General features: G+C 56.7%; 9 protein-coding genes across 9 annotated transcripts; 3 read left to right on the plus strand and 6 right to left on the minus strand.

Moving 5' to 3' along the window:
* Positions 1–60: 60 nt before the first annotated feature.
* On the minus strand, positions 61–2109 carry C8Q71DRAFT_910859 (uncharacterized protein). Its single transcript, XM_047929104.1, has 5 exons — positions 1604–2109; positions 1508–1541; positions 1394–1457; positions 527–1337; positions 61–436 (listed from the first exon to the last, which is right to left on the minus strand). Exons 1-5 carry the CDS (start codon positions 1757–1759, stop codon positions 239–241), a joined length of 1263 nt encoding a protein of 420 aa, XP_047774371.1. The 5' UTR covers positions 1760–2109; the 3' UTR covers positions 61–238.
* Positions 2110–4180: 2071 nt separating this feature from the next.
* On the minus strand, positions 4181–5205 carry C8Q71DRAFT_861944 (uncharacterized protein; the record flags this gene model as incomplete). Its single annotated transcript, XM_047927968.1, has 7 exons — positions 4181–4195; positions 4256–4435; positions 4491–4685; positions 4738–4813; positions 4863–4885; positions 4938–5145; positions 5192–5205. The coding sequence occupies 7 exons, from the start codon at positions 5203–5205 to the stop codon at positions 4181–4183; spliced, it is 711 nt and encodes a 236-aa protein (XP_047774372.1).
* A 707-nt stretch (positions 5206–5912) lies between these two features.
* C8Q71DRAFT_783251 (uncharacterized protein) lies at positions 5913–7094 on the plus strand. Its single transcript, XM_047924966.1, has one exon. It carries the CDS (start codon positions 6039–6041, stop codon positions 6879–6881), a length of 843 nt encoding a protein of 280 aa, XP_047774373.1. The 5' UTR covers positions 5913–6038; the 3' UTR covers positions 6882–7094.
* On the minus strand, positions 7095–8132 carry C8Q71DRAFT_783252 (uncharacterized protein). Its single transcript, XM_047924967.1, has 2 exons — positions 7511–8132; positions 7095–7458 (listed from the first exon to the last, which is right to left on the minus strand). Exons 1-2 carry the CDS (start codon positions 7965–7967, stop codon positions 7139–7141), a joined length of 777 nt encoding a protein of 258 aa, XP_047774374.1. The 5' UTR covers positions 7968–8132; the 3' UTR covers positions 7095–7138.
* An 18-nt stretch (positions 8133–8150) lies between these two features.
* C8Q71DRAFT_783254 (ribosomal protein S13) lies at positions 8151–9179 on the minus strand. The gene is made up of 5 exons (XM_047924968.1): positions 9110–9179; positions 8901–9056; positions 8715–8848; positions 8412–8665; positions 8151–8359 (listed from the first exon to the last, which is right to left on the minus strand). The coding sequence occupies exons 2-5, from the start codon at positions 8937–8939 to the stop codon at positions 8316–8318; spliced, it is 471 nt and encodes a 156-aa protein (XP_047774375.1). The 5' UTR covers positions 8940–9056; positions 9110–9179; the 3' UTR covers positions 8151–8315.
* Positions 9180–9715: 536 nt separating this feature from the next.
* Positions 9716–10671, plus strand: C8Q71DRAFT_715745 (uncharacterized protein; the record flags this gene model as incomplete). Its single annotated transcript, XM_047921061.1, has 3 exons — positions 9716–9811; positions 9881–10056; positions 10116–10671. The coding sequence occupies 3 exons, from the start codon at positions 9716–9718 to the stop codon at positions 10669–10671; spliced, it is 828 nt and encodes a 275-aa protein (XP_047774376.1).
* Positions 10672–10879: 208 nt separating this feature from the next.
* C8Q71DRAFT_715732 (tRNA synthetases class II (A)-domain-containing protein) lies at positions 10880–14323 on the minus strand (the record flags this gene model as incomplete). Its single annotated transcript, XM_047921060.1, has 12 exons — positions 10880–10993; positions 11045–11299; positions 11356–11475; positions 11527–11731; positions 11790–12184; positions 12238–12527; positions 12586–13499; positions 13549–13582; positions 13631–13826; positions 13878–13960; positions 14011–14116; positions 14168–14323. The coding sequence occupies 12 exons, from the start codon at positions 14321–14323 to the stop codon at positions 10880–10882; spliced, it is 2868 nt and encodes a 955-aa protein (XP_047774377.1).
* A 156-nt stretch (positions 14324–14479) lies between these two features.
* Positions 14480–16189, plus strand: C8Q71DRAFT_910865 (cytoplasmic protein; the record flags this gene model as incomplete). The annotated part of the gene is made up of 3 exons (XM_047929105.1): positions 14480–14649; positions 14703–14862; positions 14914–16189. Coding segments are annotated over 3 exons (1606 nt in total), but the record flags the coding sequence as incomplete, so codon positions are not given.
* On the minus strand, positions 16109–21049 carry C8Q71DRAFT_850920 (cortical protein marker for cell polarity-domain-containing protein). The gene is made up of 6 exons (XM_047926743.1): positions 19981–21049; positions 17660–19928; positions 17352–17601; positions 17028–17294; positions 16492–16966; positions 16109–16437 (listed from the first exon to the last, which is right to left on the minus strand). The coding sequence occupies exons 1-6, from the start codon at positions 20907–20909 to the stop codon at positions 16371–16373; spliced, it is 4257 nt and encodes a 1418-aa protein (XP_047774379.1). The 5' UTR covers positions 20910–21049; the 3' UTR covers positions 16109–16370.
* Positions 21050–21152: the final 103 nt, after the last annotated feature.

The following is a 21152-nucleotide window of genomic DNA, read 5'->3' on the forward strand; positions in this document are numbered from 1 at the left end:
TCAGGTGTGGAGGATGTCATCACAGTGTACTTCGGCAATGAACATCAATTGTCATCACTACACACATACACGCAGGGTATTGGGACGCTGAAGCGTACAAAGGGACTGTTTGAGACGAGGGAAGAGCGACAGCGAGAGAATAATGCACAAAGAACGAGCAGCGGGATTGATCGGGACGTTGCGTTGTGGACCGGGGAAGGGTGCGCTGCAGCGAGTCGAAGACGTTTCACGAAAGCAGTCAAGCAGGAGACGCAAGGTCGGTTCGGTTCCAGGCGCATATAGGCAGTTCAAATAGAGTCTCTTCAAGTTCGTTTGGCAGCATATCAAGAGCAGTTCCATCTTCCCGCGAGGTCAGGGTGCAGGGAGGATCTTTGTAGACGATGCCGCAGCTGGGCAGACCGAGGCGATCCCATAGTCCTGTCGACACGCGCTTGCGCTACTAATTGTAAAGACATCAGTATATAGGGCAGGGCGCATCGGCTTCTTGGGGTGGGTATATGCGGGTGATGACAGGGGCGGGACGTACCTCAGCGATTCTCCTCTTCATACTGGCATATCTGATTTTGAACGGCTCATAGGGGACGGGAGGGCATGCGGGGCGTTCGTCATCGTCGGGCTCTGGGATAGGATCCGAGGGCGGTGGCGATGGAAGGGAAGCTCTGGCACGGATAGTAGCTTGATCAGTGGAAAACGGACGAACGGGAGAGGAGACTGGTGACAGCGGTGCGTAGATCGTGACGACGGGATTGAAACGTCGCTTGTTAGTCGTGTCCGTATCAGCAGGCGTTGGGTTCCTGTCGGCACGCGAGCCACGGGAGGATGTTCCTGATGTGTCGTGGATATGAGACTTGGTCGTTACTCGAGGAGGCGGACGGTATACGGGGCGCCTCCCGTCAGCAGGCTGGCTCTCCCCGCGGTTGTTCGTCAGCAACGGGATTTTGAATTTCTTCGCAGTCGCGGTGCGCGCGGTAGCCCCCTGCGCAGGTCGTTTGGGCTTGTTCGATGGGATTGTACCCCAGGCCGCGTCTGGCGAAGGCGGGAAGGCGCTGTATGCGTCACGCTTAATGGGCCGACCGGGGGCAGGCGGTGCGCGGGTCCCGATAACATGGTCTTGGTGTTTGAGAATATGGCTTCGGGATTGAGAGGACGGAGGGAGGACAGAAGGTGAATGGGGACGGGTGTTTGGCTGTTTCGTGCGAGCGGCGGGGGCGGCGGGTATAAGAGTGGAATGGTCGTTTGCGGGCTGCACTGTTTCCTGCACGCGGCCATCGTCTCCCACAGAGTTCAACGAGGCATCATCCGGAACGCGAACTTCTTCAATGGCTCGGTTTATTTCGCTACCGTGGGGACTCGTGTATAGCGTCGATTGTGAGTATTTTACGACGGTGCACACCTTTTGCGCCGGGTTACAACGCCCGCATCCTGCAGTGACTGTCCGCATTCTGCAGTGCGAGTAGCTGTATGCATGTTCACTCGCTGTTTAGCACGGTAGATAACTGAAGCTCACTATCAGGGCTAGTCCCGACCGGCGAAACTGCACGCTGTGAATGTAGGAACTTGAAGTGGATATCTATGTGATAATTACAGTGGCTGGAGATCTCACTTGTGATGGCGCGTTTTCTCCGCTTGTAGCAATATGTCTCGAGGGCTGTGTCTTGGGCTTTTGTGATTTTATTGGCCTACTACCGCTGACACCGAACGCAAGCTGACGTAGTTCAGTGCATCCAGAGATGATCACAAGACGACGCGATGAGACCATACATCTATCCGGTGCTTGGGTTCGGCGGAAGCAGGCTTTTCGACATTGGATATCCCGCGCGTGCAGATAGGCTTGACAAGAGAGGAGCCAGGCTTTCGACCGCGATCGCCCTGCGACTTGGTCGCAGCAGTCGAAGTCCGCATTGAGGCATTTATCTTTGCAATGGTCCACGGATTGCTGCGATGCTGAGCGGTATCTTGTCTGCTCGACAAGTCCAGCTCCGTGAGAAGGATCCCATCCGTTAGCGTCGTGCTCTGTTTGTCGTCTAGCGAATCTTCGTCATCTGAAAAGTAGCATGCACGATAGTCGTAGCACCAGTCCATGACAACGCAGACCCACGCAAGGAGAACGGGAAGACCCAGCAGGTATGGTAGGGCTTGGTAGGCGCTGGTAAACTAGGCATCATGTGCCCGAGAATTGGGCGCTTCGTACCGGTTTGGCAGGACAGAAAGGGAGAAATTACTTATGTTGCGAAAAGGGACTTGGTGAAGATAGTCCTGCTGCTATGGACTTGTCTTATTTGCCGCTGCTACGCCCGGCAGGATCCGATATGCATATTGTTGTATGCACCAATGTGAAGGCAACGACACAAAAATATTTCAAGTGACCTGTGAGCACCTATGTACAGTACAGTGCTCCTCTCGCCCGCGGCGGCTTCGCCGCCCCGGGCGATTCGGAGCTATGCCGCAATCAGAGGCATATTACCACTTTCCTTGTTCACCCAGAACCCTACTAGTACAGATAGAATCTACTACGACACCAGACCAGTCAATGCTACCGGATGCAGGCTCTTGCAACTCTGGAATTCGAATCTTACAACAGGCGGTTTGAATGTTTGACTCGGAAGCGCGCGGATGATGTACTATATCGGGCCGGGATCTCGGCCACCTAAGCACTCATCGAGCCTTCCTCGCCCTATATACACTGTACACCCCTGGAATTGTGTTTTATGTCATGTTAAAACATCCCTAGAACACGTTTAAAATGTCAGAAAAATTCCAGGTTGACTGAGTGAAGGTCAGCGCAGATTCTTCTGGCACGAGTGGGTTGAGCTGTGCTGACTAAGAAGTCGGCCATGCTGCTTCAAGCAGCACTGTACATCGCCAACACACATCTGCATGGACCGCAAATCATGCAGATATATCCAAAGATATGTCTACAGCTCTTCCTTGGCCGCTAGACATGAGATCTGAGCAACGTGCCTAGTCGAAGTCGAGGGGTCCAGGAGATCCAGCCACTGATTACCTAAAATGGACATCCTCTCAAAGAATGATTTTTCTAGGATGCAAACCTCAATGCATTGACTTCAGCTGATGCACAGGCAAATAACAGGTGTACATTAACACAATAGTATTAAATTCCTGGCTACAGAAGAGGCTGGAGCTTTACGAGAGTCCAGTGACCGACTAGCTAGGGTGGCCGAGATCCCTGCCCGATATAGTAAGCTGTCCGACGTTTCTGTCCAATGAGACTGTCCAATGTCGCGATCTCCTAACGCGGTGCTGACTAAGCGAGGGCTCGGACGTTGCGGAAAAGACCCGATATTAGCATATCGGATCTAGGTACCTCGTTCGGAATGAGGCTGATTAGAAGAGATGTAGTACGATACATGAGCGGCGAGCAAATGAAGCTCAATGCTCGCCATGCAAACGGAGCAATTGAGTAATTACGGAGATTGGTGCTGTAGCGAGTGCGGGGCGCAGCCCTCCGGGCTGCCCGGCCCAAAACGAACCTCCGGGACCTGCGGAGCGACGGATGAGCTGCGCGGGCGGGCGGGCCCACCGCGAGAGCTTCCGAGTCATTCCGGTTGTATATCGCAGGTCGCGGGGAGGAAGCGCGTCGAGCCAAGTGGATGTGGGTAAGCATGCTTGCCTGCATCTGACGCGGCTTGACGCCGCGGAAACTGGGAGTGGCGGGTGGGTGAAAAACGACCGAAGCGTTGCGAAAGCTCTACAATACTTTCGCTGGCTGAGGACAAGTGGGCGCGCAACGAGAGAAGCGTTGCGCGCCTAATCCATGCACTACGGTACTTAGACTCAAGTCTGCGATCGGCTCGTGCCTCGCCTCTCTCAGACTGCCAACTATGCTATGACTTCAGAACTAACATTGGGCAGATCTAACATGGGAACAATGCTATTTAGGTTAGATGCATTGTCTGGGTAAAGAAGTGGTAGTACACTGTAGAATGCTCAGTCTAACCAATTTCAAGCTGTGCTGATACCAGTACCCATGACATTGGTGATTCTTTGCATTTTGCATGAGCTATGTGATTGACTCCATGCGAGCGGGTTGTGTCATCTGGTAACCTACTGCACCCCACTTGGTTTTGTTGTGTAACTGGAGGCTGCACGAAAAGCCAAGGTCTGCAAGTACAAAACATCAAGTGTGAACCTGGTATGTCACAAAAGCAAACATCTACTCTCAAGCCTTCGCACCCTAGCACAGCAGGCAGTTAGTACATGGCACAGAACGGCGAGGACGCTGCTGAATGCTCACAACAACTGGCATCCCGAACCGTTCTGCGCGTTTTCTCCGTTTTTCCAATTCCTCCTCGTCAGCGGCTTCTACCGGCGGCGCGTTACGCTTCCGGCCGTTAGACTGAGAGGTAGTCGTCTGCGTCGCGGCAGGTTGCGCTGTACCGAACCGTGCTGCACGAGCAGCGAGCTTGTCCGGATCCTACGAGAGACCGTGAATCAGCCCAGCGATCGCTCGACAGCGTACAGATACTGACGTTGAGCGGCGCACCAGCGATCTTTGTGTTTGCGTTCTTGACGACCTTCTTGGACTCCGGTGGCGTTTTCGACGGCTCGACTAGGGGAAGGCCAAACCGCGCTGCTCGCGCCTTCCGCCTCTCCAGCTCGTCGTCTTCGGCAGACTTGGAGGCATTGGGAGTAGCTGCCGTTTCGGTGGAGGGCGTGTCGGGTGTCTGTGACCACATTCAGTTCATCTGCAATGAGGGTGGCTACAAGAATATTCACGACTTGTGCGGCAGATGATGTAGGCTTGACGGGTGCGCGTGCAGGCGAGTTCGGGGTGGCGGCAGGAGGTGTGGGTCTGAGAGGGAAATATGAGACAGGCAACACCGTCGAGTGGAAGGACTTACTGCGAAGGTGGCTCTGATGGTGGCTACAGGATGCGATGTTAGCACGGCGCGGGAGGGAAGAGGGAGACACACTACCTCGTCGCGTGTGGGCTGCGGCTGTTGTTCAGTGAGTTTTTCTGACGTCGCGACGGGTGCCTTGGGCGAGTGCTGCGCGTTGTACACGTCGAGGGCGGCGGGAGACGCGAGAACGCGCGCGATGAGGTCGTTCTTGTTGGACTTGCTGGGGACGGAGACACCGGCGCGGGTGAGGATGTCCTTGAGGTCGACGACCTTGAGTGCTTTCCTGCGGGCGGTGAGCACGGTGGAGGGCAGAAGACGGGCATACTCACAGCTTGGCGTCCATTGCGGTGGAGGAGGAGGAGAGCCACTGCAGCTTGGCCACAGCGTTGCAGAGCGTGGGCGGAGCACGTGCGGGCGGCCAATGGGAGGCGGGCGTGGCGGTGGTCGCCCAATCAGCGGCCCTCGTCCGTCGACCAGTCGCCAGCTGCAATGGATCCCGTCGATCACCTCTTCAACCCAAATCCATATCATCAGTACCGTCCGTCGCCTCCTCCCTGCCCACAACACACACTGACTGCTCCCCGAACAGCCCACCATCAGGCCCATCTCTACAACTTCTACCCCCAGCAGCAACAACAACAACAGCCCCATCAGTCTCGCCAACCGTCCCCCCACCAGTCCCCCGCGTCGACCCCCATCCCTCCGTCTCCCCATGGGCTCTTTCTCCACCACCAGCAACAGCAGCAGCACGCACAGCAGCCGGACTCCCACTCCCGTGACCAACGCGAGCAAGAGCCCCCCGTCGACCAGATACAAGATGACCCTCCGCTAGATGAAGAGCCCCTGTACGTCAACGCAAAGCAGTACTATCGCATCCTCAAAAGGCGCGTAGCCCGCGCGCGGCTCGAAGAGCTCCATAGGCTGTCCAGGCAGAGAAAGGCATGTTCCAGCCGCCCTTATCGTCTGCGCACCTAACTCACACTGCGCGCCGTCTAGCCCTACCTGCACGAGTCGCGTCACAAACATGCCATGCGCCGCCCCCGCGGTCCCGGTGGTCGCTTCCTCACCGCAGAGGAGATCGCCGCGCAAAAAGCCAGCCAGGCTGCTGAGGCCGGTCCCTCGGCATCCACCTCCCAGGATGGCGAAGACGACGATGCAGAGCTCGTCGACAAGGACATGGATAAGGACACCGACAAGGATGCTGAGATGTCCATCGACAGTCCTCTCGAGATCAAGCCAAACTTCGCTGCCCCGCCGCAGGTCCAGCTCCCAGAGGTCAGAGCCGAGCAGCGTCCTGCTCAACCTCATCTTCAGCCCCGGCCGCAACCTTCCCATCCTCAGATCCAGGTTCCCGCCCAGCCGCAGGTATCGACGCACGTTCCAAAAAGCCAGCCTCAGACCCAAATGCAGTCGCCCGTCCACATGCAGCCGTCGTCTCACTTCCAGGGCCAGCCCCAAGCGCAATCACAGCCGCAATCCTCCCAGAACCACCGGGCGATGCGCACGCCCTTCGACAACCAGCTCTCGCTCGGGCACAACGCCGGGCCCATTAGTCTCTTGAGCGTCGGATACCAACACTCCCTCTCCCATCCTACCTCACCAACGCCGCTCTCGCCGCACCCCAGCATGTCGGACGCATTGCGCAACCGCGAGCACGTGTCGCACGGGCACTCCCATCAGGAGCACGGGCAGCACGACCACTCCCGGCACATGGGCTCTACCGCCTCCTCGTCCAGTATGGGGAGCCACATTTCTAACGCGTCCGCTCAGCCCGTCGCGCAGGTAGGCGCCCCCCCTTCGTCTTCAATCAACCTCCGGGCTCCCTACACGCAGATGCACCACGTCCCCCACCCGCACGCGCATGCCCGTCACCACCACTCGTACGTGAACAACGTAGAGCGGTTGTACGCTGATGATCGCAATGTCATGGGTATATCTGGATCGCTGAAGGGAGACATGCAATCGCGTGCTGGAGACCTAATGAGATACGGGACGGGTCCCGAGTCGTCGAGGAGATAAATGCGCCTGCCGCACTGTACAATATACCTTTCGCTTCCAACCGTTTCTCCATCGCTTTGCTTATGTGGCCATCCTAGTAATCGCTGTGTCTTTGCCCCTTGATTCCGGTGTTAGATTCGTTTACCAGCCTTCTTGTTAGAGTCCACCCCTCGTTTAATACCGTTCGTATAGGAAACACATCCTCAGCGTTGATTCGCTCTCGTAGTTCTGGACTGTTTTTCGCCCGTTCCATTCGCAACGCTTGTATTAGTGGATTGCTACAGTGGTTCTACGTCCATGGCGTCATCTACATCCATTGGTGTGTCCAAGTCCATCGTTGGTACATCCGGCTCAACGTCGTCCTCACTGCTCTCCTCTGGCTCCGTTTCAACGGCACTCGGCACGACCAATGGTCTGAACAACACGAGTGCCTTTCTAGAATCCGAGTCTGAGAGGTTAGGTAGAGGCAAGGATGGAGCATGTATCGGCAAGCGATCCAGGAGCGCAGAAGATACGGTGTACCCTGCGTCCGCGTTCGGACCTTGTGTCTCCTCCTGGTCGTCCGTGTCCGAGTCCTCGAGATCCGTGATGACGATACCTGCTGACATCGTGAGGGCAGCCTATATGGGAAGCACTAAAAAGCTACTTACGGTCCTTCTCCGGTTCGTACCAAGAGGGTATCTTCATCCTGACGTCCGGGATATCCCTCGTTTGCTCGGGGGACGCTGGCTCCTCGACAGAGCCGGGGAGGACCACACGCGAAGGGAAGCCCATCGAGAATAGAGGGCGTGGAGACGACGGGACTTCTTGTACTGATGGAGCATGCGCTGTGGACTCAGAGTAGGCGTATTGTAGCGCGTACGGCGGCTCGACGAGGGGCACGAACTGGGGCTCAGCTGGTGGCGATGAGACGACGGGATGATTCAGTGTCATCTGAGCGAGCCCATGCTCGATGTTGTCGCACCTGCGACGCTTCGGACGCGGTGCGACGGGACGCGTCTGGGGGAACTCGACCACAGAGATGTCGTCGTCCTCGAGTGTTTTGCGCTTCAGGGAGGGCTCGCGGAACCAGGGATGAGCGCTTGGAGAGTATGCCCAGGTTGTCATCGCGAGAAGGCGTAAGTAATTGAGAGAGCAAGTCGTATGGCGGCGGGCAAGACGAGGATGGCGGAGACAGTGAGGGTAGTACTTAACAGACCGGACGCGCCACCGAGCCACCCCGTCCCTTCCAGCCACACGCACGAACCTTCGAGCACGGTCACGTGAAATAGACGCTCGCGTGCACTCCGCCGAAGAAATAATCCGCATCAGCGCGAGGGAGCCAAAAACACACAGGCTGGACGTGTCGTGCAGAGTACTCCATATGATCGCATGATACATGTAGACGTATGAAAGACATGATGTCGCAGATGCCAGCAAAATGGCCATGTACGTACGACCCTCCCCAGAAAGCGTTTAACCACGCTTCTTCGACACACCGACGGTCTTGCCGCGACGGCCTAACAAAGCAGATGAGTACAGTACGACTAGGCTCTGTTGCTGCATACGCACCGGTGGTCTTGGTGTGCTGACCACGCACACGGAGGCCCCAGAAATGCCGGAGACCACGGTGCGCCCGGATCTTCTTCAGCCTCTCGAGGTCGTCACGGAGCTTCGAGTCCACACCGTTGGAGAGAATCTGCGAGTTCTTGCCATCGACAATGTCCCGCTGCCTGTTCAGGAACCATGTGGGGATCTTGAACTGAGTCGGGTTTTGGAGGATGGTAACGAGACGCTCGAGCTCGTCCGAGTTGAGCTCACCAGCCCTGAGGGGACATGAGCCATGTGCACGGATGGCGATCACAGGTTACGCACCGCTTGTTGAGGTCAACATCGGCCTTTTTGCATGCAATGTTGGAGTAACGACGGCCAACACCCTTGATCTCGGTCAGGGCGTACATAATCTTCCGTTTACCGTCGACATTGGTGTTCAGGAGACGCAAGATGTGCTGCGACAAACTATCAGACGCCGCTTCCGCCATATAACCCTAGCGAGCGCACCTGGAATTGTTGGTGGGCTTCCGGGACGACGAGAGACATGGTGTTAGTCGGCGAGAGGGGACGGCCGTACTAGAACGAGACGACAGTCAGCAATCTGCCGCCCTACATCCCAACGCATAGACCGCCATCCAGCCTTTCCAGAGGTTCTCCGTCTCTCTAAAGCGGTCAGTCCATCCCAGAAGGCCATAGACAGCGATCCACCAACATACAGCAGGGTAGCATACTCACAGATGTTCTTGAGGACGCCGACGAGGTTGTGCCCAACGGTGAGGACAGTCGCAGGAAGACCAGCCGGCCGGTCCCGTGCGCGTTCCAAAACGGGAGTCTAGACGCTCACATAAGCGCCCAATGTCAGTGTAAGTAGTCCGCCTCGATTTGGAGCGTCGATCTCGTACCCGCTCGTACCGCCGCTCATGGCTTAGAGTCAACGCAGATAAGTTGCATGCGCTAGGATGCATACCATTTCCCCATCATGCAGAGATTGCTTGTACATTGACCGCTTACTGTATAGACCTGTTATCCGGAACTTGGAGTTGCCTGCCAGTGCACACCATTTGGGGCGATCTATCTCCGTCATTCAGTCGCTCCAGTCACAGCCCGTGATCCTAGGTCAAAGCTCTAAGCCCGAGTACTGAATGGTCTCAAGGATTTATGTCATACAGGGAGATTGCCGTTGTGTGTCTCGATACACGCGGAAGAGACATGTCGAAGACAAAGTTCACAACGCAATCACGTCGGTCGTGTTACTGGACATTTGAACCCGAGCTCTGCGAGATACTTACGTTCTACAAAGTCGCCAGACCTCGAAAAGTGCGATGTTCAGGTCAACAAATCCTGAGCAGACCTACGTTTCTCTGATCCACCAGAACAGTAACTACTACGCAAGCTGGGATCCTGCCAGATTGGTACGGGTGAGTGGCTACCCACTCCTCTCGCGACACATGACGCGTGGATTGAGACACCCATTCCTTGTCTCCTAGGTGGGTGATTATGGTCACCTACAAGCCGACGGATCATTCGCGACGGAGGGTAACATCTTCAGCAAAGGATGGGCAGCAGAATTTGGCGTTGTAGAGATTCGCGGACCCACCAATAGTACTGTTTGCATTCAGTCTTCCGACGTCGAAGAAGTACGGGGAACCGCCGCCGGCAGCATGTGCGTATCGGCAGCGATGTCAGGCTTTCGTCAATAATGTCTGACGCGTTGCTTCACAGAGGCGCAAGCTGGGCTCACAGAGTAACCGCGAAGAAGACATTCATCATTAGGCGTAGCCACGGTGCCATCCTCATCATGCTCGAACCGCAATATACCCAGCTCTCTCCTCCTGGGACCCTCAAGGATCTCGTCTATTCAACAGCCCTCAAGAAACGCCACCTCTTGGTCAGCGAGCTCTACAGTTGCGCTTCCTACGCACGTCTGCTCGCCCCACGACAAGAACACGTCGTGAACATCAGCTTGGAAGGCGAAGCACACCAACGCCTCTTCCATGGCAGGGCGGAGGCCGAATGGCGACATACTGCGGATGGCGGCGACTTCAGGTGCGGCGTACAACAGGGCGGAGATGTCGCGTTTACACCGCTCTTTCGACTGGTCGGGCGAAAGACGTTTCGCAAGCTGCCCATCACCGAACTAGCACGACCCACATGGAGGCGTGTTGTCGCCGCCGCTGGACCACAGAACCGCGTTCCATCCCCCAGAGGCTCCTTCCGGAGTGATGAGATTAAAGACCATGAGGATGAACCGGAGTATGAAGAGGTGCAAGGACGATGACGCGACTCTGGGGGAACACAGTGAGCACCTAATTTAATCATTCATCCTAAGTTGGAAACTGATATGCAGTAGTGGCCAGTCGAAGGCTCGGATGTGACGGTGTATCACTCTCGCCAGATCGTGCGTATCCTGTCAGGTCGAAGAGATTTGCAGCAGCTACGTCTATATAGTACACATCACATACTCATGTCATATCCTGTTCTACGTATTATACCGTCAACCCCGTCTGTTTTGTAAAGTAGCTACGAGCAGCATCGAGCGCCTCATTCGTCTTGTCGGCATTGACACCGGAACCTTGAACACTGTCGGCTTTCCCTCCAGCCTGCAGAACATAAATCAGCCTCATCAAAGAAAGGGTCCATGTCGCACTCACCTTGCCGCCAATGAGGTCTGTCACCGTGACAGCCCACTGGTGAGCATCGAGACCTTTGGCCTTTGCCGCCTCAGACACGAAGTTGAAATGCGCGACCTTCCCGCTAGATGCATCGGGGCTCAACACGTAGATCGTCTTGCCGAGCTTTCTACCCTGCTGGACGATGTTCTGCAAGACCTTCGCGTTGTCAACGATAGCGATGTAGGCTTCCGCGTCCTCGTTTGTCTGGAAGTACTCCTGGACAGCATCCAAGGCCTAGAATGAAAAAAGATTGAGCAGGTGCTAGCAGGGAGTTAACCGAATCAACTTACAGCCTTGTTTGCCTGTTTCAACTTCTCCTTCGTCTCCTTGTCGAACGTTGTGCGCACGACCTCATAGCGATCGCGAAGCTCGGCTTTCCGGGTCACAGAGATGTCAGCCCGGTCAAGGTCCTGCAGAGGCTATCAACACAGATCATTGCAGGCGAGCGTTGATGTACGTACCACAGTGAAGCTCCTCAGACCAGCATCCTTTTCTGGGCCAGACATGCCCTCCAACTGGTTCAGCCTCGCGGCCATCGCATCCCCGACCCTTCGAACTTCCGCAGCTTCATGCCCAGTGACCGCCGTAATACGTCGGATGCCCCTGGCGATACCCGATTCCTCCGTCACCACGAAGTCCTTGATCTCGCCCGTCCGTGCGACATGACTAAACCATCATTGTGGTATATTAGACACGAAAGTGCGATATGGGTCGATCGGCTTACGTTCCACCACACAGCTCGACGCTCGTCGACCTCCACTTCGGGTTGTGAAGGTCGCTCATCATCTCCTCCACGGAAAACTCCAGCGAGACCACCCGCACTGGGTCAGGGTACGACTCGCCGAAGACAGCACGCAGACCAGAGATCTCTTGCGCGGTCTTCAACGCTACCTCCTTGCTGAACACCGTGACGTTCCGCGCGATCCAATCCTTGCTCATGGATTCGATCTTCGACAATTCAGCGTTCGCGATCTGACCCTTGTGAGAGAAATCGAAGCGGAGTTTAGTGGGGGCGACCAAAGACCCCTTCTGGTCGACGTGATTTCCGAGGACCTCACGAAGGCAGTAGTTGAGTATGTGTGTCGCGGTGTGGTTGTGGCGCAGGGGCCACCGTCGAAGCTACGGATGCCTTAAGTAGGTTGAAAGTCTGCTGAGTACATGACACTACGTACCTCGTCATAGCTGGAGAGAACCTCATCACCAACCTTCAGGGTCCCGTACTTCATATGGCCGATGTGCAGGACATAGCCACTGAAGACCTGGACATTGGTTACTTCGAACTCTGCCACGCCGTCGATAACGATGCCGCCGGTATCGTATTCCTGTCCACCAGATTCCGCATAGAAGTTGGTTTTGTCAAGGAGAATTCCGAAGCTCGCATCCTCAGAGATGGATGCCGTGGAGTCGACGAAACTCTTATCCGAGTAAATCGACAGGACGCGGGCAGTGACGTTACCAAGCTCTAAGGAGCGAGCTATGTTAATGCCACTTGTCATTGTCGATACACGAGGTATACTCACGATACTTCGCGGAATCGTCGGTCTTGGGAATGTTGAGCGTCTTCTCCAAGTTTGCAATGTCATGGACGTCAAGCTTCACGACGTCCTTTTCTCCCTTCTTCTGGCCGGCCTTGCTCGCCTCCTTCGAGTGGGCCTGTGCGGCCGCAAACTCCTCCTCGTTGATATCGAGACCGAGCTCCTCCGCCATTAAGCGCGTAAGGTCCTCCGGGAAGCCGAAACTGTCGTACAACCGCCACACATCCCAGCCCGAGAGCTGCTTGAGCCCAGCCTGCTGCGCCCTGCGCGCCCAGAGGTCGAACACCTTCTCTCCACGATCCAGCGTCCGCGAGAAGGACTCCTCTTCCTCGTCCAGAATCTCCTTGATCTCCTCCGTTCTGCGGGTGATCTCCGGGAAGGTATCGCCTAGCTGCTCAACCACGGCAGGCATCAAGGACGAGAAGAAGGAGCCAATCTGGACACCGAGCTTCTTACGGGCGTAGCGACATCCTCTACGGAGGATTCTCCGGAGGACGTAACCACGGCCGACGGGGTTGGGAACGCCACCGTCACTGAGTGCAAACGTTAGCGTCCGAACATGGTCCGCGACGACTCGGTACGCCGTGTCGATGCCCTCTTCGTCTTCGTCACCAAACTTGCCCTGGTATGGGCGCACGCCCGTCAACTCCTGGATCTTTGCAAAGATCGGAGAGAAGACATCCGTGTCGTAGTTGGAGCGTTTGTTCTGAATCACAGAGACGAGACGCTCGAAGCCCATACCGGTATCGACGTGCTTGGAAGGGAGCGATCTGAGCGAACCGTCTTCCTCACGGTTAAACTGGATGAAGACGTTGTTCCAGATCTCGAGCACGTCTGGGTCGTCTTGGTTCACCAAATGGGCAGCATTGCGGCCTCCAATGCGATCGAAGTGGATTTCACTAGGGAACTTTGAGCATACGGTCGCGAAGCAGGGAGCATAATCCATACCTACATGGCCCGCATGGACCCGTGGCGCCCATTTCTAGTCTTCGCTTAGCACAGGTATACGCTTGATGTAGGTGTCACTCACCCCAGAAGTTATCTTTCGCGTTCCCCGGAAGTATGTGATCCTCCGCCACACCCACGTCAAGCCAATACTGTTGCGCCTCGGTGTCGGGTGCCAGACCGTTCTTGGCATCGCCTTCAAAGTATGTGACGTACAGGTGGTCCTTGGGTAGCTTGTAAACTTCCGTCAGGAGCTCCCAGGAATATGCTATTGCTTCTTTCTATGGGTATCTAGTGAGTATGTCGCTTTGCACAACCTGATGTACACGTACCTTGAAGTAATCGCCGAAGGACCAGTTGCCCAACATCTCGAAGAATGTGTGGTGGTAGGAGTCCTTGCCCACATCTTCCAGGTCTAGACGAGAGAATGAGATATCATGCTATTGATACGCGCCTATGACCCACCATTGTGCTTTCCGCCTGCGCGAATGCACTTTTGTGTGTTGAACGCGCGGTTGAGTCTTGCAAGATCGGATTGAGGATCCACAGTGCCTAGGAAGATGCTTTTGAACTAGCGGGAGAGTCAGCAAATCGACACCATCTGCCGCAGAACCCGGCGCACCTGGTTCATGCCCGCATTGGCAAAGAGCAGGGTAGGGTCATCGTAAGGAATGGTGGCGGAGGAGGGCACGAAGGTGTGGTCTTTGGAGCGGAAGTAGTTGAAGAACTCCTGGCGGACTTTGGCGGCGGGCCAGTTGAGGTATACGGGGGAGGCCATGGTGTGGATGGGTCGGACTCTCAGGGCAAGCCTCAGAATGCCCTGCATGCAAGAGAGCCATCTCCGGAATTGCCCTCGAGTCACAGTGGCCCTCTCCCAGATAAGATAAGATGGCGGACGCGATCTTGCTGACCCATCGCGATCTCGCTTCCGCCTCATGAGTCTGCCCGCCTTCCTCTTAACTCGCTCGACTCCTTCCACCACCGCCAGTACCCACACAGCACACCCATCTCCAGACATGCAGGACGCCGTCCAGCAGCAGCAAAATGGCTCGCTTTTTACCTGCCTCTCGTGCAGCATCGCATTTTACTCTGCCGAAGATCAGAGTGCGTCCTTTCTTTCTTACCCGACTTTCTCAGACTGAGCACCTTGGGTTCAGGGGAACATTACAAGTCAGATCACCATCGCTACAACATGAAGCGCCGCGTAGCTGGCCTTCCGCCTGTCAGTCCTGCCATCTTCGACCAGAAGGTCCTCGAGAGAAGAGCAGAGACCGCAGTCACCACTTCTGCCAAGGGCATGACTTGCGAGGTTTGCGGGTTAGTCTGCATGCTTTTTCTCCATCTGCAGTTACTGACCATCCGCATCAGGAAAGCGTACACTACCGAGAATGCGTATCGTTCTCACTTGAGCTCCCGGAAACACAAGGAGAACGAGCTCAAGTCTGTTTCGAAACCCAAGAAGCAGCTCACCCCTCCTGAGGATACCGTGCCCAGTGCCGAGGTCGTTGAATCTTCACCATCAGCGAGCAGTAGTAAAGATGTCGACATGGCCTCTGCTCAGCCGTCCCAGCCCGCCGCATTGACGGTAGACGCAGACGCTTCCGATGAGCAAGTAAATCTGACCATCGACGAAAAGATCGCGGCGGCCCGCTCCCGGATCTCTTCTTCCCAGTGCCTGTTCTGCACAGACTCCTCCGCCTCCCTCGAAGACAACCTCACACACATGTCCGTCGCTCACTCATTCTTCATCCCCGACGCGGAATACCTCGTCGACCTGGCAGGCCTCATCACCTACCTTGGAGAGAAGATCGCCGTCGGGAACGTCTGCATTCACTGCAACGGCAAGGGACGCGAGTTCCGCACACTCGACGCCGTCCGGAAACACATGCTGGACAAGGGCCATTGCAAGATCGCCTACGATACCGAAGACGACCGTCTCGAGATCTCCGACTTCTACGACTTCTCGGCGTCGTATCCTGACGCTCAAAACGAGCCACGGAAGAAGGCCAAGCGTGCCGCTCACGACGGCGATGCATCCGACTCCGAGGCTGAGACTGAGGAATGGGAGGACGTGGACGGAGAGGCTGGTGGTTCGGACGTAGACGAAGTCGTCGACGAAAGCGCGAGCGAAGCCGACTCCGATTCTGACGGCGTTCCCGACAATCAGCTCAGCTACGGTGACACCGAGTACGAGCTCGTCCTACCGTCGGGCGCACGCATTGGACACCGCAGTATGCGCCGCTACTACGCACAGTCGTTCGCGAGGGCACCGCGCGGCGGCAAGCCCGAAGACCCCAACTCTGGTGCTGCCCTTGTTCGCCGCCTGCTCGATGACAAGCACTCAGCTCTTGTACCGAGGAAGGGTGGCTTTGGAGCCTTCGGTTCTGGTACGGAGGTCGTCAAGGCGAGGAATAGGGGAGAAGCCAGGGAGGCCGGCCGACATGTTCGGGAGTTCAGGGATCAGCGACGGAGGGAGGAGTTCAAGACTAAGGTCGGGTTCATCCACAACAGCCAGAAGCATTTCAGGGATCCGTTGCTTCAGGTGAGCATCAATTTTCCATCTCCCGGTCCCAAGATTGCTCATCGTATTTCTCTAGTGATCATGAATGCATGCATGACACGAACCGCTTTATTCAACATATAAGTAGTCTAGTAGTGTAGAGAGGCAATTGAGCTACGACAACCGAAAGGGTACGAGAGCGTGGACTGAATCCAAAAGTCAGTGAGACGTCCATCGTCCGTCATCACGGGTATCCACTATCCCATTTGAGTGCGCGACGACGACAGCAAGAATCCAGATACAAATCGAGAGATAAAATTAAGACTCAGTAAACATAAGCCGCTGGCACGACGCCTTCACGTCCTGAGCGCACATCTCGTGCATACCACCACCTGCATGAAGTGCGTGAGTCCAAATCACCGTGCACGAAAGGAAGAAAGACGTACGCAGCATCACCATCATCAAGAACTTCTATTTCCTGCCCAGCCGACAAGGGCAGCTCACCCTCTCCTCCACCATCGAACGAGTATCGAGCATGAGCCGAGCGGGTCATATCCTCGACACCCATTGTTCCTGCGATGGCGTCCGACGGCGTTTCCGCACGCATGTAGTTGTCTGCGTCAGGCTGGAACGGGTCGCTTTCGCCAGCTGTTGCACCAGCAGCCGCCTGCTTTTCTGCGCTGGGACCGAACGCACCCTCGCCGAGAACTGTTGCCCGCGTGGCAGCGTTGATGTGCTCCAGCAGAGAGGATGGACGGTGAGAGGAGTCATCATCCTCATCGACCGGACCACTGTCAAGCTTGATCTTGTCGTCTCGGCGAGAGAACAGTGTCCAGAGGATGCCGATCAATGCCAGGAGGAAGACGATGCCGGCCGCGATCGCAATAGAGATTAGGATGACGATTCCAGTAGCAAGGAAGTCTAAGAACACATCGTCAGTCAAAAAGATAGCGGAAGAGCAGCTCTGACGATGGCGACTTACGCTTCTGCGCGAAACTGAACGTCGAGAATGAGTGGATGAGCCCATACAACACACCGGCAGACCCAGAAGCCGACGCAGTGACAATGTAGGGCGTGAACGACTGCCCGTCAAACAGAGCGGCGGATGCGTTTCCGAACGACGAATCGGTGAGGGCACCAGACATCATCAAGACACGGTCAGACTGGATCACAGCATTCGAAGTGTGGGTGTTTTGGAGCGGGACCATCACGAGTTGTGTGACGTCCGTAGCAGCGTCCAGCGAAGAACCTAGGGGCACGGGGCATAAGCTGCGCGGTTCTTCTTAGTTCACCGTCATGCACTCACCAACGCTCGACCAACTCTGGCCGTCCCAGAAGTACAGGAACGACGACGTGTTGTCAGAGGCTCGTCCAGCAGCGAAGATGCTGCTGGTGTTATAGTCGTTCACAGCCACAGCTGTCACTGGTCCAGGTAGAGAGCTGGCCTCTCCGAGAGCCGTCCACGTCGAATTCGAGACGGAGTACAGGGCCACATTCGCCGCAGTGCTATCTGCGAGTGCGAGGGAACCCGCGACGACAATGATGTCCTGCTTGCTCTGGATAATCAATCCAGTCAGTGCACAGCATTTAGCTTCATGACGGAGATAAACAGACCTCAGTGTACCCGACGGACGCGACCTCGCCCTGAATACCATTTCCGAGAGCGCTCCACTGTTCCGACGCGTAGTTATACGAACAGATCGCCCTGCACACCGTAGACCCAGCTTGCGCGAAGGTCCCCGCGACGATGATGACATCCGTCTGCGAAGGTGACGCAGTGATCGAGCGCACGATCACATCAGAGCCAGAGCTGGGCGAGAGCGCAGCGACGCCAGACATGTCCCAGCTCTGCTCGGCAAGGTCGTAGATGGCGAAGCCCATCGCGTTCGTACCTTCCAGGGTGAAGTCACCGCCAATGAAGAGCTTGTCACCCTGGACCAACAGTGTGCGTATGGTGCCGTTGATCTGGTTCCCCTGCAGCGGTGTGATTGTGTCGGAGCTGTTGTCGTAGATGGCGACGTTCTCGTAGGTTGAACCGCCGGACGTGAACGAGAAGTTACCGCCGATGACGATCACTTTCTCGTTGGAGCTGCTGTTCGTCCAGAATGCACCAGCAAACACAGCGGGCGCAGACGAGGCCGGTGCGGGAGGCAGAGGGGCAAGTGTAGTCGCGGTAGCTCTCTTCTCGAACATACGCTTGAAGACATCGACCCTGGGCAGCCATTTCGAACGGTGAACGTGGGCGTACCGACGCTTCGACAAGCTGGACGACGTGCTCGTGGCGGACGTAGAGTTGCCAGTCAGCTGGACCCCGAGAGGCGACAACTCCGGTTCGCCATCCGCACCATTCTGCACCATCACGAAGCCCGTAGCGCCGATCTGGAGGGAGGCCTGGACATTGCCAGCGACGAACTCACCATCAGTTGACGAAGTGCCGTTGCCGACAAAGGTCATGCTGCCGATCAGGTAGCCCCCGGTGTTGACCCACGTACTGTTGGCCGTGTCCCACGCAGCGAAGCCGGATACCTGTTCAACGGACTCGCTCGCGCTGGACGTCCTCAATTCGCTGAAGTTACCCGCGACAAGGAGTCTGCCACTGACGTAATCCAGGCTCGCGACGGCACCGTTCAGGCCAGACGACAGCGACGACCACGAGTCGCTTCCAATGCTGTACGATGCCACGCCGGCAAGCGCACCGTTCGACGCCGAGGATGTATCAGTGAAATCGCCACCGACGAAGAGGTTGTCCCCGTCCACGGTAAGGCTGGTCACCGGCCCATTGAGGCCATCCTTCGACAACGCCGCGAGCGCGCCATTCTTGTAAGCAACGATGTTCGACGCGCCCGAGGCGGATCCCGACGAGAGGGTGAATGAACCTCCGATGAAGAGGGCGCCAGAGGAGTGCTGCACGACGGCCGAAACTGCGGGCGCGTTCGACGTAAGACTCCCAGCGCCACCAAGGGCACTGAGCAAATCCACGCCGACCCGGTCAAGAGACGTCTCCGCAGAGGTGGGCACTGCGACCTGTGCGCTGACTGTAGACGACGCGGATGAGGACGACAGCGGCCATTCGAAAAAGCCGAACGAGTTGGCTGACGCAGAGGAGGTCCCGTTTCCGCTCCCAGTCGCGTTTGCCGTGATGTTGGCGCTTGTAAGGACCAATTCGACGTTTCCTGCTACCAGCTCGTACTGGCCGTTCTCTCCCGATCCCGTGGGGCTGTCCGCCAGTGTCATCTCGATCGTCATCTCGAAGTTGGGGGAGGACGGTACAACCGGTCCGCTGTAGATGAGTGTCGACTGGTCGTCAGTGTTCGTCTGCGCGATGGTAGTGACCCAGGGCTGTAGGCCGGAGCCAGGGAAGACGGTGACCGAGACACTGGTGCGCAGGCCGCAATCCTGGAAGTTGCTGCACCCAGGGACAATCATGTACGCATCATAGGTACCCGACGCCGAGACGTATGGCAACCAAGTCACGCTCGGCCCTGAAGAAGCGGACGTGCCTACAGCGACGTCGGATACCAACACAGTCTGAACGGTACCGGGGATGTTGGTCGTTGCCTGCTTCTCGGTCCAAGACCCGGTGAAGGTGACGTTAGACGAACCAGGCGCGTAACATGACTGTGTGTTGTTAGATGCAACGGCAGAGGCGTACGCGCCGGACGACAGCAGCTGCATGATGTGCAATCCTGCTCCCGCTCCCTGCCACTCGGTGAGCTGCAGCTGGAAGCCTGTGATGTCGAGGCTGTCGCTGAACAAGAAGTCCTGGTAGAGGATAGATGAGTTCGTCAATAGCGGGCAAGGATTGCTGCATGTCTGGTTCTGGCCGGTGGTGGGGTCAAGGTAGGTCATCGTCTGCACCGTGTTGTCCGGAATAGTGGTGAGGCTATTCGTCAAAGTGTCAGACATCAGTACACCGATCAAGGATAAGCACATACGTGAAACCAGTGGTACCACGCCCATCGACGAAGGTGTTACCGAGCCGGATGCCTCTCGCGGAAAGCAGGGAGAATGCGCGAGCGGTGATAACGGCCGTCTGGCCGTCCCCCGCCAACCACGTATTGCCTGCGCCATCCGCTCCAGCAGGGCAAAGGATGTCCTCTATGTCGTTGAACCCAGACTCAGATGAAGCGGGCTGTGCGACAATCTGCGCAGTTTGTAGCCCGATGGGTACAAGGGACGACGAGAATGACGAAGCACCGGGAGAGTACGGCACACTGGGGTTGTTAGTGCTGTTAACGGTCGCATTGCCATACGACACCGTGAACGAGCCCGCGAACAAGAGGCTCGATGCAGACGAGTTGGTGGTGATGGCGAGGACTTCGGCGGAAGCGCCTGACAACCCGCCGAACGGAGGCGAGGACCACTGAGACGACTTGGTTTCCCAGACCGCGACAGAGCTGGCGGGTGACGTGAACTTGCCACCAGCCCAGACGTTGTTGTTGCTCGCGTCGCAGTACAAGGCGTGGACCGGGCCATTGGGACCGCCTGAGCCGAGGGTAGAGAAGGAGTCGGAAGACGCAGAATACGAGGCGATGTAGCTGGCGGAGGTGCCGTTGATGGAGGAAAAGTTGCCACCAAAGTAGAAGACATCGTTGAGAGCACAGCCGGCGAGTATGCTGCCGCCCTTGTCCGTAGAGCCAAGCGCTGTGAGGGCACCGTCGGAGGCACGAGAAAGCAGTGTTGCAGTGGAAGAGTCAAACGAGGTAGCAACGGTCGAGTTGTCGGAGATGCCGAGTCCTGCAAACGCGCCAGTGAGGGCTACGGTGCCCATGCGGTCAAAGTCGACCAGGGGAAGAGAAGCGGACACGACATGGGCGCAAAGAATACAGAGTGCGGAGGAGACGAGGGAGGTGGGGGGTCTCATCTGCGTAGAGGCATGCACGGAGGAGGTAAGGGTATACTTTGGCCTGGTCGGGGCTGAAGGAGAGACGGACTGGCGAGAAGCGAGCGGACGAGCGACACGCGGGGAAAGGCTGCTCACGATGTGCTCGACCTCGACGCCGTCCACCAACAACCCGACCGCGCGTGTTCGTCTGCTCACGTAAGCATCGCCCAGCAACGCGCTCCACGTGACCGGACGCGTCCACGCGCGCCGCCGCCGGCCGTC

Source organism: Rhodofomes roseus (genome assembly GCF_022264815.1).
Source record: "Rhodofomes roseus strain CIRM-BRFM 1785 chromosome Unknown C8Q71scaffold_27, whole genome shotgun sequence".
NCBI lineage: Eukaryota > Fungi > Basidiomycota > Agaricomycetes > Polyporales > Fomitopsidaceae > Rhodofomes > Rhodofomes roseus.

Excerpts from the sequence above, each read along its gene's own strand:
- C8Q71DRAFT_910859 (XM_047929104.1), bottom strand. The coding sequence starts at position 1,759 with ATGGTCTCATCGCGTCGTCTTGTGATCATCTCTGGATGCACTGAACTA. Across the intron at positions 1,458-1,507 it reads GGTCGGGACTAGCCCTGATA|CTACTCGCACTGCAGAATGC; the intron begins GTGAGCTTCAGT and ends ACATGCATACAG. Across the intron at positions 1,338-1,393 it reads GTTGTAACCCGGCGCAAAAG|CGAAATAAACCGAGCCATTG; the intron begins GTGTGCACCGTC and ends TCCCCACGGTAG.
- C8Q71DRAFT_783251 (XM_047924966.1), top strand. The coding sequence starts at position 6,039 with ATGGATAAGGACACCGACAAGGATGCTGAGATGTCCATCGACAGTCCT.
- C8Q71DRAFT_783252 (XM_047924967.1), bottom strand. The coding sequence starts at position 7,967 with ATGACAACCTGGGCATACTCTCCAAGCGCTCATCCCTGGTTCCGCGAG. Across the intron at positions 7,459-7,510 it reads GTACGAACCGGAGAAGGACC|GTATCGTCATCACGGATCTC; the intron begins GTAAGTAGCTTT and ends CGATGTCAGCAG.
- C8Q71DRAFT_783254 (XM_047924968.1), bottom strand. The coding sequence starts at position 8,939 with ATGTCTCTCGTCGTCCCGGAAGCCCACCAACAATTCCAG. Across the intron at positions 8,849-8,900 it reads AAGCCCACCAACAATTCCAG|CACATCTTGCGTCTCCTGAA; the intron begins GTGCGCTCGCTA and ends AGTTTGTCGCAG. Across the intron at positions 8,360-8,411 it reads TCAGCACACCAAGACCACCG|GCCGTCGCGGCAAGACCGTC; the intron begins GTGCGTATGCAG and ends CTGCTTTGTTAG.
- C8Q71DRAFT_850920 (XM_047926743.1), bottom strand. The coding sequence starts at position 20,909 with ATGAGACCCCCCACCTCCCTCGTCTCCTCCGCACTCTGTATTCTTTGC. Across the intron at positions 19,929-19,980 it reads CGTGGTACCACTGGTTTCAC|CCTCACCACTATTCCGGACA; the intron begins GTATGTGCTTAT and ends TTTGACGAATAG. Across the intron at positions 17,602-17,659 it reads CGTCCGTCGGGTACACTGAG|AGCAAGCAGGACATCATTGT; the intron begins GTCTGTTTATCT and ends TTGATTATCCAG.